Source organism: Ambystoma mexicanum, chromosome 2q (assembly GCF_040938575.1).
Source record: "Ambystoma mexicanum isolate Mex_15411 chromosome 2q, UKY_AmexF1_1, whole genome shotgun sequence".
Taxonomy (NCBI): Eukaryota; Metazoa; Chordata; class Amphibia; order Caudata; family Ambystomatidae; genus Ambystoma; species Ambystoma mexicanum.
Window position 1 is genome coordinate 519,157,931 of NC_090924.1, and position 12,754 is coordinate 519,170,684.

At 49.8% G+C, this 12,754-nt stretch overlaps 1 protein-coding gene across 1 annotated transcript in view; it reads left to right on the plus strand.

Annotated features, from left to right (window-relative positions):
- The window catches only part of INTS1 (integrator complex subunit 1), a 2,112,141-nt gene that overhangs the window by 649,349 nt on the left and 1,450,038 nt on the right, over positions 1-12,754 (plus strand). The window contains exon 14 of the mRNA XM_069647642.1: positions 3,547-3,624. Within this exon, the coding sequence (XP_069503743.1) occupies positions 3,547-3,624 (78 nt within the window). The remainder of the gene's footprint in view (positions 1-3,546; positions 3,625-12,754) is intronic.

Consider the following 12,754-nt stretch of genomic DNA (forward strand, 5'->3'; position numbering starts at 1 on the left):
TTGGTGCTTTGAAGCCTTCACTGGTGGCGAACAACCAGTCTCGACTCCTGCTCAAGGATCTATGCCTTCTGAGTCTTCGGAAGAATCCCAGGACCAACCTGTCTCCTGGGCTACCTTGCTGCAGCTTTTGCTGTTCCGAGTGCATCCTTGCAACTTGGAGGATCTTCAGCTTGTACAACAAGAAGCCTGCTCCTGCATGTTCAGTCTTCTTACATCAACTGTAGCTGTGCTGGACCATCTCCTTTGTCCATTGACTATCGCCTGTTGCCCTCTGACTCGTCTTCGTTGCAACCTGTCTTCTTCTCATCTCCTTGGAGGTGTCCCGACGTTGCCTGCTCCATAGAATTCTTTGTCCTTACTTTGCATGGGTGTTCAGCTGGAAGGTGCCTGGAACCAAGGTACGCTGCGAATGACCAAAACGAAATCCTGACGCTTAAAGTGACCTCTGCACCCACAATCTCTGGGCCTTCCTCGATTAGACCAAACACAGAAGAACATTTCTACCAATGGAATCCAGAACCCCAGCAGTGGTCTCTGGAGAAATCTGCGTCAAGTGGGTAAATTACATAACTGTTCCGCCCCAAACCCCCTTCCTCCATAGGGTGACATGGACGTAAAGCCCTGTCCTTAGCTCACTCTTTCCAGACTTAGACCGGTGGTGATCTGGTCAAGGATCCCCTTGTAGAGGGATTGAATGCGTTACTGAACTTTCCTTAACAATTTGAAACCTTGAGACGCAACCATTGTCCTCTTACAATCACATAGTAAACCTACTTGAAAAGTTTGAACTGATGGTTGGGGCCTTGTGCCCATAGGTCAAGTACTAGGCCATTGATTTAGTATTGTGTTTTTCTACTGCCTTTTAGGGCATCTGACTACGTATCTGTGTTGCACTGGTTTCTCAGAAAAGTGAATGTATATATTTGTTTTATAGTAAATGTATGACAATATTTGCATAGATGTTTCATTGCTTAGTGTGCATTTTAAAGGTCTAATAAATTATTGTATATTTTTTGCACTTTCATGTTGAGCTGGAATTATTGGGCGTACTCGTCTAGACTCATTGTAGCCATAGGCCCCGCTCACATCCCTCCTGAGTCGAAGCTTTGACGCTCTTCTGCCTATCTTGCCTGGGTTTAGTTAAACTTCAGTGTTTTTCCTGTTAATCATAATAGGGTGGTGTCACAAAATCCACCCCCATGGTTGATTTTGGAAATCCATTTTAACACCCATTGAGAACGTTTTTTTGCTCTGATGTTGTCGACACCATGTTCTTCCGCTCAGGATAGGTGGTCTTACACCTCCCACTATATGGTTGTAGAAAAGCCTCGCTAACACTGGGAGATGGACTGTGTGCAGTTGAGCAAGTTCGGGTAAAAGATGGAAGTCTCTGAATTCCAGTGTCTTCCTTGGCTTCTTGCTTTACTGTTTGTGTGTCTTTGCTTTCAGGTTATGGCATTGGGCTCTGTCTGTTACTGTTGCTCTCGGATTCCAGTGCTCCTGGTCAACTGGCTGACCAGTAACAGGTCAGGATTGGACGGCCAGCCTTCTTGAGAGCAGGACATCCTTGGAAGCCTCAAGGATGCTGTGCTCTCAAGAAGCCTGGTCGCCCAGTCCTGACGAGGGTTGGAAGCAACCCAGCTGTGCCGAAAGGTTCGGGTAAGCGATCACTGGTTTATTGCTTGCCTAGAAATCTGGTGTAGTCAGGTATTGGCCACAGCTTTAATGTCTTTTTATGTTTTGAAATGATACAGAAACCAGAACAGGTGCCTTGTGATTCATTTTTGGCGTTATGCCTTGCGCATTTGCTTCAGGACTTAACCCCAGGTTTAACAAGTTACGGATGTAGACTTTTGATAAAAAATATTAGTTTTGTTTATTTTATATAATACGGTTCATAAAAACCTTAGTTTCTAATTCCTTGGATGGATTTCATCCAAAATGTTGGTGGCCATCTAAACAATGGGTGCTTGCACATTAAAACTGTTCAGGCTTCTCCTCAGGCTTTTTCTCCAGTAGTGAGTTCAATTCTGAATCCAAATACCAAAAGTGTGGGGCAGTAACTGTGAGTGGTGCGCTCAACTTCCTCGAGTTTTGCAAAAGATGCAGCAAAAAATACACTTGAGGTTCCCCTAAATGCCTCAAAGGTAATGGACAATAACAGTTGGCGTGTGTACCTGTACTGCCAAATAGACCAACATGACAGTAATCAATACTCAAAAGTTAAATCTGAAAACTCATGACAATATCAGAGAATATATATGGATAAAGCCGTTGGATATGTGAAAGGTGATTTATTGAGGGTACAGCTGACACGTGTTTCGACCCATCGGTCGTTCTCAAGGCAGTTAGATAGATCTGGGGATGAATCCCTAGAATTCTTGGTAGTGCTTCTTAAGTGAAAAGACTTGGTAATAAGCTTGAAATATGGTGCCTTTTTCATAAACCACTGTTATACGCCATCTCATTGCGGGGCTCAAATGCCTGAGTAAATGATTAAAAACTGGGGCATGTGGCCAGTCTGATAAAGTAGTTCCTCATTGTATATGAAGGTCTCAATAGGTTCACTACAGGAACTCGATTGGGATCCATCCCACAGAATTTAAGGTATTGAGATCTTCATATACAATGAGGAACTACTTTATCAGACTGGCCCCATGCCCACTTAATCATTTACTCGGGCATTTGAACCCCGCAATGAGATGGCTTATAACAGTGGTTTATGAAAAAGGCACCATTTTTCAAGCTTATTACCAAATCTTTTCACTTAAGAAGCTCTAACAAGAATACTAGGGATTCATCCCCAGAACTATCTAACTGCCTTGAGAACGACCGATGGGTCGAAACACGTGTTGGCTGTACCTTCAATAAATGTAATTTTGGTCTATTTGCGCAGTAAAAGTACACACTCCAACTGTTATTGTCCAATTCTGAATCCATACACCATTTGGTTCTGGAATCTATGGCCTTTGCTTCCCTAGACCGGAAGGGGCCATGCCATATATATCAAATTCCATGTGTTGCTCTCTCACCTAGGAACCCATATCTAGCTTTTTGACACAGTATTGGATTTACACAGGTGTTTTCTCTAGGAACACAGCGTTATAGTAGTGTATTCCTCACTATAATACGCAAAGGCTGCCACCAACCTATGGTTCTCACACAGCAAGTTCTGCAAAGGAGCATTCAAGGGGACCAGGGAGTTTTGGGGCACTTTAAGCCAGAGATGCATATCTCTCAGGGGCATCTTTAGCATTTGCTTCCTTGATGCAGACATTGGTGATGACTTATCAGGGAAAAGGGTCGGTAAACCAGTCAGGAATAATTGAAGGGCCTCAGACAGAGGTACAGATTAGGGATTTTGACCTCACATAGGGTGCAGTCTGTTTGATGGAGTTTTTTTTAATGTAATTTTTCTCATAATGGTCACAATGTGATGTACAGCACTCAACTTCAGTTCCCTAATTAAGACATTCTTTCTGCTCACTTTATCTTTAATGTAAACTGCCTAGATAGGCACTTCATTTCTCCTTTCTGTCTTTGCAGCCTCCACAAAGTGCTATTCACTGAACAACCAGAAACATACTACAAATGGGACAACTGGCCACCTGAGAGTGATCGCAAGTAAGAGCACTGTATTTGGTAGAAATATTAATTTCTTATTATTTCTCTCTTTGTTGGGTTTGATGTTTGACATAGTGCAAGGAAGAGGGTACATCCATGTCAGGTCTCCAAATCGAAACTGTAAACCTAGAGCAATATGCACACCTTTTATAATGACAGTAGTTGTAAACAGAGTAACTTCAAGCATCAAAGGGGCCTATTGTCTAGGGGCATAAGACCTGATGTATTCAGGAGCTGTCCCTATTTATAAGTGGCAGCGGCCAGGATTATGCTATGCCCCTTTCTTCAGCTGTTGCACCACCTAAAGTCCATTTATAATTTTCAGATGACATTTAAGTGCTCTCTTCAAATTGCTGCACATATTGTGATGGTGATATAACCATAAAGGAATGCACTGTTATTTAACAGAGTAGTTAAATAATGCTCATGTACCTAGTAGATAGCTTTTGAATGTTGAAAAACATGTGCAGGTTAGGGTTTTCACACTTCACCACAGAGGATTGGTCAGATCTATAGTTGCGTAAACTTGACCTGAGAAGGGCTAGCTCTGAAGAGAACGCTTGTAAGGCATGAAGGTGTTTTGTACATGATGGTCCAAGTGTGTAAATTGATTCATTAGCTCTACATTAATAGAGGTATGGGAATGTTTGGTATGACCATAAGAGCTTGTCGGGAGGATGTGCACGCAAAGTTTGATTCCTCTGGAAATGGATAACAATGGCGGTAGATCTGTGACAGGAGTCTTCCAACCCTTCTGTAGGAAGGTGCTTTTATGGATTGCTCTTGGGCATGCAGGATCCAGGGGAGACACTATCCCTTGGATTTCACTGCAATATACCTTGATAAATAAAACAAAGGCATTTTATTTCTTGCACGATATCATTGCTCTTTGTCTTCATCTGGGCAAACTGAATCCAAATGGAATCCCACTCTCTTGCCCCCATTGATAAGTGTATTTTATGGTTGCTTGAAATGGACCTCTCCAACCCCCATTCCCTCCTTTGCAACTCTACCTGCTGCCCGAATTAGCACAAAGTAGCCCAAAATCTTTGTACCCAATAAAAGTAACGACTTGACCCGGGTCCCCGTAGTATGACAGGCATTGTGCCCTAACATCAAACTCCTTGTGTGTGTTATGGAGGAAAAGTTTCCTGCACCTGGTTAATGGGTCCTTCGGCTAACCTGTTCTTGACAGTGGTTTTGGTCTATGGGTACAGTGTGCTTCATCTGGAAAGACAAAAGTGGGAAGGTGAACTAACGTTCTTGCATGTTAAGTAGTGGTCACTTTTATTTCTGTGAAACCAGTTGCGGGTTGAGTATTGAGTGTCTTAGAAGTGATTTGCTGATCTTAAATGAAAAGATATTTTAAAGTTTTTATGTCTAAATTCCACCCGTGGAAGGCTGCATACCCTCCACCTCTTACCTACACCCTTCCATATCTTCTCCTGCATTGGCAGAATTTCATTTTAATCAGATGGTTTTCAACCACGAACCGCCCCACTCCGATGTCCCTTCCCCTTTCCTCCATACTGTATGGGCATCGCTCACTAGGGACATGAACAGAACTTTTTTCACCAGAAAAATCATTTTACCTTTTGAATTTTGTTGCACGCAGGGGTGTGGCACGGGAGCAGGGCTCCCTTGACTCTGCGCACTGGCGCCACACCCCAGTCCTCTTTTCTGCGTCTGCAGGAGCGGATCTCTTTCACATAAGCTGTGGTTGAGGTACTTTTTTCACACTTTTAGGCTTCCCCAGGGATATTTTTCCTTTGTATTCTATTCATACTAATCACTCTTTGTTTTAAAGACAAAGATACTCAGTCCTCCGGTGCCTACGCCCCTCCCTGGCGCATGTCGGCCGCAGTGGGCTTTAGAGGGTGCCTGGCCTGCGATGGCTCCTTCCCCACGTTGGACCCACACGTGCTCTGCCTCCGGAGCCTTAGCGAAGACCACGACTGCTCTGCGTGCAACGCTCTTACAACCCGGTCATTAAAGAACCGGCTGGCCAGGTGGAGGGAGCTGTTCTCCAGGTCACCACGGAGCACATCAAGGAGTACGTATGGAAAGCACCCCGCAAGGGTGACTCCTTTCCAGGGAGGCAACCAAGCGCAAGGGACCTACCAGGCGCTAGTACTGGAAAGGGGACCAAGGCTCTCGGAGTTACTGGCCAGGTGGCTGAGGGATCGACAGAAACTGCCGGTCCCACTGCTGAGGGGCCAAAGGGCCCTTTCACGAGGGAATCCCCCGAGGAGCTCTGCTCTACTACCAAGCGCAAGCTTCAGGTGGCACTTGCCCACAGCACTGAAAGCACTACCGCAGTCATGTCCAAGGGCACACCCCATCCAAGGCCCAAGCCTGAGGTGCTGGGCGGGTCTGAGCCTACGCACTCAAGTAGACCGGCAGAGACCAGGTCCAGTATAGTAGTCGACACACATCAAGCATGTGGCGCAGTACAGGACAAAATAGCGGCTCGTCCGGAAACACACTTTTCCAACAAGCATCAAAGGGCAGACTTCACACCGAGGGTGGAATGGTCTCCAGTGGTCACATGGTGCAGTCGTGCCCGTCCACATCGACACTGCGATGCTATACAGACACAGGCTACGCCCAGAGCAGGCAAAGCACTGGGACGAATCAGCAATATGTGCAAACACACACATCCGTACCTAAGCAGGAGCACACTTCTGGCATGCGAGGAGCGCTTTTTTCACAAGTTCCTCACATTAATGAAATCCCCACAGATGGGTAATATACTTAATGTAATCATACAGGACATGATCCCGCCGGTGCTGCTGCAGCAGCCAGCTCCAGTCCAAACACCATCTCCCTCACAAACCTATACCTGTGCTATAGCCCCTGGTACAAAACACCACCGTGACCTCGCCTCAGCCCACAGAGCCTCCCGCGCAGCCTAACAGCGTGCCTACAGCTCCATATAATACCCCACCTGCAGATTCCACAGACCTGCAAGACACAGCAGGGGACACAGAGGATGAGGAGGATCAGGACACCTCCTCCTCCACAAGGGCTTTCCATGAAAGGTTAGCCGGGGTTGCGGAGTACCTTGGTTTTCCGCAGCCACAAAAGGATCAGCCTGAGGCTGGGGTCCTCGCAGAGACACTCCCCATCCACTCCACCACAAAACCTTGGCATACAGTTACAAAAGGATGTAGAGGCCCTGGCGAAAAAGGGTTGGGCAAAACCTCATTCGACGCAGCCAACTAAAAAGTGCCTAGATGTGAAATACAGACCAGCTGAAGGTGATTCACTCATCTTGTCTGTCCACCCTCAACCGTACACCTCAGTCATTGCGGCAGCATCAATGTATGCTAAACATCAAGGGGGTAATTCATAGAATTCAGCGCACAAGTGGCGCACGCGGCTGGCGCACAGTGTGCGCGTGCAAATCTCTGCGCCAGCCGCCTGCGCTAAAATCCATTTCCGCGCACAGCGTATTCATGGATTTTAGCTACCAAAACCAGACATGGCGCACAGTGGTGCAGCGAACCTGCAGCAGCACCAGTTACGCCCCCAAGAACGCTCCTCGCGCAAGGAAAAGCCATCAAAATCCCCAATCCAGCGCAAGTTCTGCGATAACCCTGGACCAGTATAAAGGGCCGCTACACAGCACACGAAAAGCAGGGAACGTGTATTACTGGGGTTCACGGGAAGTTTTACACGCGAAAGGGCCTGTGCGAGTGGGGTACGTGTATTCCTGGGGTGCGTGGGAAGTTTCACACGCGAAAGGGCCTGTGCGAGTGGGGTACGTGCATTCCTGGGGTGCGCGGGAAGTTTCACACACGATTGGCCCTGTGCGAGTGGGATATGTTAATTCCTGGGGTGCGCGCGAAGTTTCACACACGATTGGCCCTGTGCGAGTGGGATACGTGTATTCCTGGGGTACGCGGGAAGTTTCACACGCGATTGGCCCTGTGCGAGTGAGGTACGTGTATTCCTGGGGTGCGCGGGAAGTTTCACATGCGATTGGCCCTGTGCGAGTGGGGTACGTGTATTCCTGGGGTGCGCGGGAAGTTTCACACGCGAAAGGGCCTGTGCGATTGGGGTACGTGTATTACTGGGGTTCGCGGGAAGTATCACACGCGATTGGCCCTGTGCGAGTGGGGTACGTGCATTCCTGGGGTGCGCGGGAAGTTTCACACGCGATTGGCCCTGTGCGAGTGAGGTACGTGTATTACTGGGGTTCGTGGGAAGTTTCACACGCAATTGGCCCTGTGCGAGTGGTGTACGTGTATTCCTGGGGTGCGCAGGAAGTTTCACACGCGATTTTGCTGTCAGAGCGGGGTATGTGAATTCCGGGGGTGCGCGGGGAGTCCTACACGTGAATTGGCAGTGTGGGTCCTCCCAGGTGTTGCCTCTACACCCTCCACGGCCCCTGCAGGCAGCTCACACCACAGTGGACTACCCTGCAGCCCTGGTCATGTCCCGCAGGCAGCCCAGCCAAGCCACATGTCAGCTTGCACTACTGATCACCAACTCATGTCCCCTTGCACCCCCACCCCCCAGCAGTCAGGGGCACCTGCCAGCAGGCCCCCACTCGTGTCCCACTCATGTCCCCCTGCACCCCCAGCAGTCAGGGGCACCTGCGAGCAGGCCCCCACTCATGTCCCCCAGCACCCCCACCCCCCAGCAGTCAGGGGCACCTGCCAGCAGGCCCCCACTCGTGTCCCACTCATGTCCCCCTGCACCCCCAGCAGTCAGGGGCACCTGCCAGCAGGCCCCCACTCAGGTCCCCCTGCACCCCACCCCCCAGCAGTCAGGGGCAACTGCCAGCAGGCCCCCACTCATGTCCCCCAGCACCCCCACCCCCCAGCAGTCAGGGGCAACTGCCAGCAGGCCCCCACTCATGTACCCCAGCACCCCCACCCCCCAGCAGTCAGTGGCACCTGCCAGCAGGCCCCCACTCATGTCCCCCTGCACCCCCACCCCCCAGCAGTCAGGGGCACCTGCCAGCAGGCTCCCACTCATGTCCCACTCATGTCCCCCCTACACGAAATAAAGATGCACAATCATGGCCCACTTCTACACCAAAAAACCACATCACGCCACCCCATTCTTGAGACGCAATGATTTCCCAATCCACCCCACACTGACATGCCTATCTCAAGACACAAACCAAAACTCAACTATGTACATCAACACATGTCCATCACACACATGCACTGGTTGGCATCAACCCAATGAGCGAATCCCACACATGGAACTAAAATATGAAAATGTATTATGTACATAAATAAATAAATGAAACGAAAGCATACCAAAATATCAAACATGAAATGAAAAGCATGTGAAAAAGAAGATTGAATGAAAATGATAACCAATCCCAAAAAAATTGAAAGAAAAACAGTCCAAACTCTCCCTCCACCAACGCAAATCCAAAGGAAAGGTAAAAACAAAGATATCCATTGTTTCATGTTCATAATGAAAAATAAAAAAGAGAAATCAGTCCATAGTCCAACTATTTACAATACATTGTCCTGAAAAAAAAATCCATTACTCCATGTCCATAATGAAAAAAATAAATCAAAATTAATCCATGATCTAACTATAGAACAGCCGGTCAAGTGGCACAGCGAGTGGAGTGCTCGCTTTGACATCAGTGCAGAGCCTGCGAACGCAGGTTCGAATCACGGCAGCGCCAAACTCAGCGTTTCATCCTTCCGCGGTCGATAAATGAGCACCACACACCGTGGGTAATAATAAGCAGGGCTCAGATACCTGAGGGTTCGTAGCGCTATATAAATGCCAAATTATTATTATTTATTATTATTATAATACAATCCATTGTCCAAAATAAAAATCCATTAATCCATGTGCAAAATTACAAAAAAGAAATCAATCCATTGTCCAACGATGTAAAGGGTCCATGAGCCCAACCAAACAAATGAAACCTACCTAAGAAACTACCTAAAAATAAAACTATATACAAATGTGTGTGGCATTGTCCATTGACCACAAATAAAAGGAAACCTAACTCTAAAAACTATTTACAATGGCAGCAGGCTAGTCCGACGGCTCACTTTTGGATGTCCCGGGCCAGGGCATCATCAAACTCCTGCTCAATGTCCTTGAGGCGGTCCTCTTCCAAAGCCCCGAGGGTTCGCAGGGACGACGACATGTTCTCCTCCAACTCCCTGCGAATTGCCTCTATAGCATGGCCTAACCGCTGCCACACGGAAGACACATCCAGTCCTGGGTCCTCCTGCCCTCTGGCCGATGCCTGCCCCTCCGATGTCGAATTGCCCCGAGCCATCATGGCTCCCACCTTGTTGCTGCTGCTGTGCCTCTGCCTGTGCCCTGGCTCTTGCTGCCTGCACATCCTCCTCTGGCTGGGGTGCAGTTGTTGAGGTGGCCACCCCTGCTGGACGTCCGACTCCCGACTGTGGCAGGGATGTGTCCTCCACCAGCCTGGCCGCAGGGACAGAGGCAGCTCCACAGAGTACCCAGGTGATACATGGGTGGGAAGATGGCATGGAGGACGACTGGCGCGTAGGGGGTTCAGGTGAGGAAGGGGTCGCAAGGAGGTCCAGCACACAGAGGAATCCAGCACTGGTGACCAGTCCCAGCAGGTCAACGCGGTCAAAGAGGCACCCGAGATGACATGCAGTCTCTTCACGAAAAGACTGCACGTCAACTTGCATGCCCCGTTGACGTAACGCTATCCCGGCCAGGACAGGTTCAACACGGTCCCAGATAGCCACGTCCGCAGGGAGAGGAAGGCCAGTTGTTGTGCACTCATCCCCTCCCTGAAAACTGGTCTGGACGCAGGCATCCCTGCTGGTGCCAGATGATGCAGTGACAGGATCAGGGACAGGATTGCACACAGGCACCTCCGCGGCGGCCTGTGCTGCCTCCTGTCCCTGGTCCTGCACCGCTAGCACCAGTGGAATCCCCACCTCCAGACCCCGTGTGTGTCCCTTCCACAGCCTCCTCCACCAAAACCCCCACCAACCTGGATGACTCCATGCCATCTTCCTCCGTTGGACCCTGTGGGGGTCTCAGCTGCCCCTTCTGCTGCCGAGGAGTCCACCTCCAGACTCCTCACTCCCCGACGAGATGACAATCTGGGAGGGGAGATGGGCCTTGCGTCTCCGGCTGGTGGTGCGATCCCTGCCGCTGTGCTCCACAGCACCCTCTCCGCCCTCTTCATCAGTCGACGCTGCAGACAGGGAGAGATAAAACACAGGTATCAGGGCACAGTACATTGGACTGATACACACATGACAGTTGTACATGAGTGGCATTGTCAAACTTCAGACACGGCATCACACTCCACGACACACATGTCATTTTAACTCACACACATGAGCATTTCCACAGCAATATTGCACCAGGCAGCACCATCCATACACATACAACAGCATGTACAGCCAAAGGTGAGCCTGACATCACATGAAACACTGGGAGTGCACTAGACATGCACACACGCCATCACACTTACATGCATGTGTACATCTCCTCCAACTGTCGCAGTGATGAGATCGCCATACATGTCACATCTGACATTCAGCCTTCTACATATCAGTGTCACGTGCATCCATGTTGCATCACAGTTGCACACTTGTCAAATCCACATACATGCACATGTACACAGTGCAGATACATGCATTATGAACCACCATCCATGCCACAACCATGCCAATGTACATACACAGAAATTCAAACATGTGTGCTCCCACACCTGCATTTGCCCAGCATGCTTACCAACATGTACACCATCAATGTGTCTCACACCTGAGAGGGCTCACATATGGCAGCCTCACGCCCATGTCCATACACATCCCTACATGGCCCTACAAAAACACATGTGCAACCTGCACACTACTGGCATACCACGACACGCACAGTGTCCAATCACCATGCATGTACACTTACCGCTCGACTCCAGAAGGGTCTGCCTCAAGGATCTGGATGTAGAGCACTGGGCATATGCGTTCCAGGACCCTCATTTGGTGGTCCGACAGCTGGCCCCGGCGCCCCTTGGCATCCGCTGCCTTAGCGAGGCGCCGGGCCTTGTTGAGGGTCCTGGACCTGAAGTCCTCCCAGCGCTTCTTGACATGATGTAAGTCGCGGACTGCCACCCCCTCCGCGTTGAAGGCAGTCACGATGTCCATCCTGGTCCGTCCTTCATTGTCTGCGTGCAAACTTCCAAAGAGGGCATCATGCTGCCCCAGGACTTGCTCCACCAGGACACCAACTTCCCTGGCGCTGAAGCTGGTGGCCCTCTGCCTCTCTGGCTGGGGGTTGCCAGTGCTGCCAGATGGTGTTGTGCTGGACATGGCAACCCCAGAGGCAGGAGTGGGTGGACCACTGGGTCCTGGGGCTGGGCTGTGGAGCGATGGAATCCCAGTCGGGAGTCTTCGGTTCCAGCAGGGGGGTGGTCACGGCAACTGCACCCTTGGCTGAGATGCAGGCAGCAAATGGCAGGGCACGTGGGCAGCAGGCAGTCAGGCAGCAGCAGATGGGAGGTGGGAGCGTGCTCGGGGCTCTGGAGGGCAGTAATTCAGCCTTCTGGGCAGGAGCGTGGTCTTCCGTGTGTTTTCGCGTGGCCAGCTTGATACGGAGTGATTTGGCACGTGAAAAAATTGCACGTCTGCGTGTAATTCGAGGAAAGGGCCTTAGCGCGTAAGCTCGCAAGTTACATTTTGCGCGCGGGCGTTTCCCTCATAGCACGTGATGACGGAGCACACGTGGAAAAACTGCATGTCCGAGCGTCATCGCGTGTAATTGGAGGAAAGGGCCCGCGTATGTGACGTGTACGTGTGGGCCGGTTTAAAAGCTACGTGTAGGACGCCATTTCCTTGTACGTGCTTTTTGTGGAGAGCGAGTGGGTGAAATCTGTACTTCTTGTCGGTTCACACGCGATTACTTCATAGCGTTTCTAGTTCGTACTCCCTGTTACCTCTGACAGCTCTTTTCTGATTTTTTTGTTGGGCCTGTTTCCTCAAACAGCATTCACTTCTTCTTTTTCTCCTGTCTCTTCAGACAGCGTACAATTCTTCTTTTGGCGGGGGTGTTGGCAGCGCGCACACGCACTTATTTTTCACATTCTTTTTCCAGGCAGATGTTGAGTCGCGCACGTATTTAACAACTGTGCTTGCCCCGTGTGTCG